Genomic DNA, 8,005 nt, shown 5'->3' with positions numbered 1-8,005 from the left:
TCACAGAGGCACACAGTTCCACTGGTTCCAGTCACAGGGCACAGGGATATGATTCAGACTGCGACTCATTTTCTGCATAATTTTGTTATTCTTGTCTACATGAGAATACACGGGGAAGCCACGTTTGATCAGTGCCTGGGTCTGGTAATAGATGACGTAGGTGACGAGACCATGGCCCCGGTACTCAGGCAGGGTGCCCCCCATCCGCATCTCTCCTGTCTGGTCCATCAGAGACCAGGACACAGGGGTCCCCTCGGGCCCCAGCAGGCAGAAGCTGGGGAAGGTCCGGATACAGCGCTCGATGAATCTCTGGCTCCACTCATTGCCACCGAAATGCCAGAATTTATTCACCACGGCAGCGTGGGTAGGATCCAACGATGAGAGTTTAAACATCTCTTGGTCACTATGGATGTTCCAAGAGAAAAGCAAAGTCCATGAGTTTAGAGGTTTATATTTGTCCTTACCTCTAGTATCTTGAGAGACAGAGTAGGCAGAGGAAATAGCGAACGCAAAGTCTGGAGTATAAGTGAGCTTGTAATGACAGAGGGACAGAAAGAAGGCCGATGTTGTCGGACTGAGTGAGCTAGAAGGACAAGACAGGTCAAAGAAGTTGACATAGGCCTGATGTACTCCAGGTGAGACAAGAAATGGTGGGGTATTTTAAGCAGGGGAGAAACACGGTTTGAATTACGTTTTTAAAAAAGATTCTTCTGGCCGCTTTGAAGAAGATCGATTGTGGGCAGACAGAGTAAAAGCAGAAAGAGAAGTTGGGAGGCTGCTCTGGTAGTGAGAGGCGTACGTAGCGTAGGGTAGCTTTTATCAAACTCACATGGCCTTGGGTTTGCCATGGCTAAGTGATAAGTTCTTTACATCCAGCAGGGAAGGAGCCAGTTCCCTTATTGCCTCAATCGCCATATAGAGAATGTTTTGTGATTGCTTGACTTTGAAGGATTTAGTGGCTGCAAGACTTTGTATTACTTCATTCAGGCTGGACTGTGAACCTGGATGGGATTATAAGGAGAAATGCAATGATTTATGTCCATTCTAGGGAGAAGCTCTCCAGTGGAGTAGGAAGTGTCTGAGGATTTCTAGTCAGAGAATTTTGGTGATGGGCTCGGTGCTGCTACTGTATGACTGGGCTCATGTAATCAGGATTTGAGCAATTTTCCTTGTTTTGGAAAAGCAAAAGCATGCCTAGAAATTCATTCAGCCATGGTCATGCCATTAGAGGCAATACCAGGACTGGAACCATGTTTTCTGGGCTACATAATCATGCAGTTTTTTGTTTGTTTGTTTGTTTTTTGTGGTACACGGGCCTCTCACTGTTGTGGCCTCTCCCGTTGCGGAGCACAGGCTCCGGACGTGCAGGCTCAGCGGCCATGGCTCACGGGCCCAGCCACTCCGCAGCATGTGGGATCTTCCCGGACCAGGGCACGAACCCGTGTCCCCTGCATCGGCAGGCGGACTCTCAACCACTGTGCCACCAGGGAAGCCCAATCATGCAGTTTTGATGATCAAAGAAGGTGAGTTATAATAATTATAGTTGCCGGGACTTCCCAGCAATTATAGTTGCCGGGACTTTTCAACACTGCTGTGTTTTAGGTACCATCATTTATTTTTTTAGTAAATTCATTCATTTATTTATTTATTTTTGGCTGCGTTGGGTCTTCATTGCTGCGCACGGGCTTTCTCTAGTTGTGGCGTGTGAGGGTTACTCTTTGTTGCGGAGTACGGGCCTTAGAGCATGTGGGCTTCGGTAGTTGTGGCCCACAGGCTCAGTAGTTGTGGCATGCGGGCTCAGTAGTTGTGGCTCACGGGCTTAGCTGCTCCATGGCATGTGGGATCTTCCTGGACCAGGGCTCAAACCCGTGTCCCCTGCATCGGCAGGCGGATGCTTCACCACTGCACCACCCGGGAAGTCCTAGGTACAATTATTACCCTCATTTTTATATATGAAAGTCAGGATCTCAGGTAGGACAAGTCCCTGGCTAGGACCACATGGCAAAGTAACAGGCAAATGCCATCCTAGGTAGTCTGACTCTGGAGGTCACGCTCATAACCATATAAGTTGCTCTTTATGACCTAGGAGGTGTTCTGTGACATGAGTTGTCATTCCAATTCTAGGAATGAAAGTCCCTGGGGAAAGCTCTGCTCTGATACCCAACCACCCTAAGGCATCCTGGATATGTCCACAAAATATGCCATAAATCCTTAGCTCTCAGGGGATTACATTACAGTCCTCTATATGAAGCCCATTAGGTATAAGCTTTGAGGGTGTTTTTTCCCCCTTTACAGGTATAGTTGCAGCTGAGTAAAAAAACTGACAGCAGGCTGAGGGTCTGGGGCTTGGAGAAAGGAGATACATGTCATAGGAGAAATTGTTCAGGATGGAGATGTGGTTCAGCACAGATTCCATTCCTTTTATACTTACTTTGGATCTGCAGATGCTGTTTCCAATTGATGACTTCTGGTAAGCTGAGGAATTCCTGACAGTTTTTGAGGTCTTTGGAGTAGATATGGTAAGTATTGGTGTAGTGATCAAGGTCATCTGTCATGTCCTGTTATCATTGAGAAAAGAGGGGCAAAACAAATGTCTTATTTTTCATGATTGTAATACTTTTTTCTAAAGTCTACTATACTGTGGTATTTTTAAGTACTCAAATATTGGTGTTTGTATTGGTGCTTTAGAAATTTTTCTGAATCATTTAAATCATGAGATCAAGATGGGAGATTCAGGTGTTCAAATTATGATGAAAAACTACAGAACAATACTATTCTCTACCCATATATTGTATTAAAATTTCAACTCAAGCAAAGACACAACTATTTAGAAAGGATTCTTCTATATTTTCATCTTCCTCAACAGGAAGAAGAGAAAAGCAATTGACAAGGAAAAGCTTCTGTTGCAAGAATAAATGTTTCTATATTTCAAACACTTGCAGAATACAGACGCTATGAAGATGACAGTATTAAATTTGGTTATTGACATTTCTGGATTGACATTTCCATCTATACTAAATTAAGACAAAGAAGATGAAAACCAATTAGAAATGCTTTCATAAAATAATACAAGAGTTGAACAAATTGTAATTACAGAAAAACAAAGAAACCACTTATTTAGAAAGAGCCCCTCAAATTATTAAATAAGAGATGTGATTATGTGGAAGAAGGCACAGGAAAATATTATCTTGAGTGCAGAATTCGAAACCTTTTCAAAAATAGTTGGAATTGTTGCACAAAAATACACTCACAAGTCAGCAATGATACCACTAACACATTTTGTTTCTTAAAATCCCATTTAAGATAAAAGGTCAAATAATTTTATTGCAGTTCAGTTTTTATTATTAATATAAATTTCTTCATTTTATATACTGTTTAATTCCATGGATTTTAAATAACTTATTATTTGTAGGAAAGATATATTTGTATTTTTATAAAGTTATAATTTTACTGGATGTTTTAAAATAAACTTAGGGTTTTTTGTCTTTGAAATGTATTAACTATTTAGTTTCACTAATTTCTAAATGTTTCCCCAAAATGTATATGGAAATTCTAATATTATAAAAATTTTTTTATAATCAGCCAACGAACTGTCCTGTTTCATACCTTCCTATCTTTGTCCTTGTTACTTTCTCTGGTTAGACTGTCCTCCTTTCTTTGTCAGCCTAACAAAGATATATTTACCTACAAAACCCAGTTCAGATGAAACATCCACTAAGAAGTATATCTAATCTGATCCTGTAACCTCCATCTCCAAACTCCATAGTTTAATCAGCTTTTGCCTGTGCTATCTCCGTATATTGTACATTTTCTGTTTTTGAACATTTTACACTAAGTTGTAATTTATTTACTTACCTGTATTCTCCTCCAGGCTGTGGGGTTCTTAAAGGCAAGGACTTGTTCACTATCACTGCAATTCATTTCTGTAGCCCCAGGGTCTACCACATTGCCGGGCACATGGTAAGCACATAGCAAATACAAACATAGATGCAAATTCATTCCACATCTGGCAACTTACCTGCTCCTGAGGGCGGATAACCACTGTATTAAAATCAGGCCACCTGTCCACCAGGGCCTTTAGTTTGAAAGGGTTCCCCTGGTTCATGTGGAAGACGGTCCCATAAACCTGCAGTATCCGGACAAAGTGAGAGGGTCAGCTTATTAGGAAGGGATGGCAAAGTGCCTTGTTTGACCAGGACAGGTTTATGTCTATGAAATTGTGAAATTTTACAGCGGTAAAGGGACAAATAGGGCATCTGTGTCTAAAATCTCCACACGCTACTTTCTTTTTTTAACCTCAGATGAGAGCTTTTTCTTCCCATCTAATATAAATCAAACATGTATATGGTAAAATATTGGGACAAATAAAGTTAATGATCATAAGAACACCATTCTTTTTTTTGTAGGATTTTATATTATCTTTTCCCAGACTTTCTTCTATTCATACTCGTAGAGATACACAATTTTACAAATGTAAAATGATCTGATACATGGTATTTTTCACCACTGAATAAATTGTGGGTGTATCTCTATGTTCATAAATACAAAATTTTTCAATTATGTTCTAATGATAGGATTCCATTATATGGTTGTATCATGGTTCATTTGTGCATTTGTCTACTGAGGGTCATTTCAGCTGTTTCCAAATTTTCATTTTAACAACTAATTCTTTGCAGAGCATGCTTGCACAGAAATCTTTGCATGGGCACCTGATATCTTCTTAGATTATCCATCAGGTAACTGCTGGTTCAAAGGATATGGACATGTTTAAAACTCTTTAACATGTATGTCCACAGTACCCTCTGGAAAGGTAATTTCCTCCCACAATAAGCAAAGGCTAAAGCAAAATGCTCAAGAGAATGGGCTGCGGAAGCCCACAGTCTCGGTCCAGTCTTGAGTCCCCAGCCCCGCCTTCTTGCATAGGTTGTTGAGAGAGAGGGGAAAAGAAGGGAGAGAATGAATGAGATAGCCTGTGGACATTAAGTGTCCTGGTGGTTTGGGGGTGGGGGAATGCAGCGGTGGATACCACCATGGGCCACATGACTATTGTGAACATGAAGCCTCTGCAGATACCAGCATGGAAACATGCCAATGACCAAAGGTCAAAAAACAATGTACGCAGTTTAATGGTTTCTACCATGGGTAGATGATGACCAAAGACTGTACCAACATCCTTCCCTCCTACCACCCTCCACCCAACGTGAACTATTGATGTTACACTATAGAGAAAGAGAAGGGGAAAAAAATCTAAGTTGCCTGAGCTTATCTGAAATCATTGTTTTCAGCCATGAATGGAGGCTTGATATAGAAATTCCGTATAGTTTGGCAAAATATAGATGTTTCTTTTTATGCCTTTGCATTTGGGGGTGTGTAAAATTGCTTTAGATTAATACATTATCCATTACAGGATCTGAAAATATGTGTAGCTCTTCCTCTTTCTTATTCCCTGAGCTGAAATAATTAAACTCTTTTTTTTTTTTTTTCCTGCTGAACTCAGAACGTAGTGAGCCAGGCAGCTACTCTACATGGACTCAGCTGGAGTTGACACATGCAATAAAATGTACTTAATATCCAACACTTAGAAGAACAGATGGACGTTTTGTCAACGAGACTCAAGCAAGTATTGAGTTCTAGGTTATACCTCCATTAAAGGTACCTGGCAAACAGCTATTCTAGATTTCAACTAGGGTAAAAATGTATATCTTTCATATACAACCAATGCTGTTTCTTCATGAAAGTTGTGGAACCAAGAGGGCCGCCTTATCTTACCACAGAGGTGTTCCAAGTAAGGACACTTGGGAACCACCAAGAGTTTCCTCAAGATGTTTGGGGTCCACTTAACCCAAGGACCAAAGAGAAATTTAAATCACAAAATTCTATACTACAGAGCATGGAAGAAAAACTTTTAGGTTGAAGAATTTTCAAAAATAGCTACTTACCATAAAAATATCTTAGGCAAGCATTCATAACATGTATAACTGATGTAACCTCTAAGAAAAATTGACTGTCTCTTTGAGAGGTTGCCTGGATCTTAAGGAATATCAAGTGAAAGTAGTTAAATATTAGGTAACAGAGATTAATATTAGTGAGATCCACCAAAGTGGGTGACATTTTAGTATTAAATTAGTGGATTTGAAAGCATTTTGGGCAGTAATTAAAGAACAGGGCGAGTTGTTTCATTAGTCTATTTCTAATAAATGAAAATGAAGCCATATGATCTACAAATAAAATAATGCTAACATTTTTCTCCTTTATACAGAAAGATGGAGTAACATATCTATTGGGAGTGAGGCAGATGAATGCATTTATCTTATGTAAAATGTATGCATCTTATAGGAGTGTCTTATAAAACAGTAGAAATCTAGTTCTCTTTCTACAAAAAACTTTCAGAGAAACAATTTGTTCTCCAAATACACACACACTCACACACACACACACACACACATTCACACACACACGGTTGTACTTAAATTCCACTGGAATGGGCCCCATCCCTTTGGTTGCTAAAGAAAAACACAGGTGAGGACCCCAGCCCATCATTAGAGTTGCTCTCGAACAGTTCTGGATGTGGGCATCTATGTATATGTTCTATTTAATCCTGAGATTTCTGATCAATTGTACTTGGTTAACAGAGGTCCTCAGAGTCAGCCACAAAATAGCTTGATATGCCGTAAGTTCGGAGCAATTGGAAAATCTAAGTGAAATAGAAATTGACTTATCATTAATTTTAAAGAAGGCTCATGACGGTTAACCTCTCACCTGGCAAGTGTTCTTTTAAGGAGAACAAATTTAAAAATTAACATGTAGTCTCAGCTAACTTTGTAGGAGAACTCTGGGCAAGTTTCCAGTGCTATTATGGAACGTTTCTTGGAAAGGAGCAAAGGAATACTTTTTGAGTCAGCTTGGAGCAAAAAGCAATGCTAGGTCTCAGGCATTCCTACGTCTATACCATAGCACTGCAGCTCACTATTTGTGGGGTATTGGGCAAAGCACTTCACTGAGCCTCCATCTTCACATCAGTGACATGGGCATAACAGCAAATGTCTTGTAGAGAGGTTATGCAAATTAAATGAGAGAAAGTGTGCACCAGTGCCTGGCACAGAATAGGTGCTCAATAAAGATTAGTCTCTTGGGCTTCCCTGGTGGCGCAGCGGTTGAGAGTCTGCCTGCCGATGCAGGGGACGCAGGTTCGTGCACCAGTCCAGGAAGATCTCACATGCCGCGGAGCGGCTGGGCCCGTGAGCCATGGCCGCTGAGCCTGCACGTCCAGAGCCTGTGCTCCGCGGCGGGAGAGGCCACAGCAGTGAGAGGCCCGCATACCGCAAAAAATAAATAAATAAATAAATATTAGTCTCTCCCTTCATCACAGGAACTTTCTATTCCTACTCCCCTCAGAATTTTCCATTGTCACCTTTAAGGATGTAGGAAGGCTCTTCCTCAAGGATTTCTCCAGCATCTGCAGCATCTGGGCACCTTGCAATGGGAACATCGTGCAAGACAGCCTGTTCTGGAGAGACAACCAGGAAACAGCCTGGAATGAGAAGAGCAGGAGGAGATTCAGAAACAAAAGCAGCAAGTTCTCTGCTAATTGCCGGCGCCCTCTTCCGTCTCTCTTTATTGGTGTCCTCTTCACTAAAGTCATCAGCCATTCCAAGGAAGGATGAGACTGGCAGAAAATGCAGAGCCTGCCTTCCGAATTTTTCAGCTCACCTTCTTAAAACTTTGATGAATTCTAGTCATTAACTTCACTTTACATTAACAAGCACATTCTAAAGTATATATAACATTTTTTTTTGAAATTTAGTTGCTATCAGTGATTTTTCTGACTCTACCAGTAATAAGCTGTGCAACCTTGGAAAGTTACTTAGCTTCTCTGTACCTTGGTTTCTTCAAAGTAGATGGGATAATAGTATTACCTGACTCATAGAATTGTTGTGAGGATTAAATGAGCTAATCCTACCTTGGTTTCTTCAAAGTAGATGGGATAATAGTGTTACCTGACTCA

General features: G+C 40.7%; 1 protein-coding gene across 1 annotated transcript; it reads right to left on the bottom strand.

Moving 5' to 3' along the window:
• On the bottom strand, positions 1–7,489 carry LOC132525152 (glycine N-acyltransferase-like). The gene is made up of 5 exons (XM_060157677.1): positions 7,412–7,489; positions 4,019–4,126; positions 2,432–2,558; positions 830–1,001; positions 1–403 (listed from the first exon to the last, which is right to left on the bottom strand). Exons 1-5 carry the CDS (start codon positions 7,487–7,489, stop codon positions 1–3), a joined length of 888 nt encoding a protein of 295 aa, XP_060013660.1.
• Between the last annotated feature and the right edge of the window lie 516 nt (positions 7,490–8,005).

This window comes from Lagenorhynchus albirostris, chromosome 9 (assembly GCF_949774975.1).
Source record: "Lagenorhynchus albirostris chromosome 9, mLagAlb1.1, whole genome shotgun sequence".
NCBI classification, from domain to species: Eukaryota; Metazoa; Chordata; class Mammalia; order Artiodactyla; family Delphinidae; genus Lagenorhynchus; species Lagenorhynchus albirostris.
Note: the sequence above shows the minus strand (reverse complement) of the source record. Positions and strands in the feature narration are given on the sequence as shown.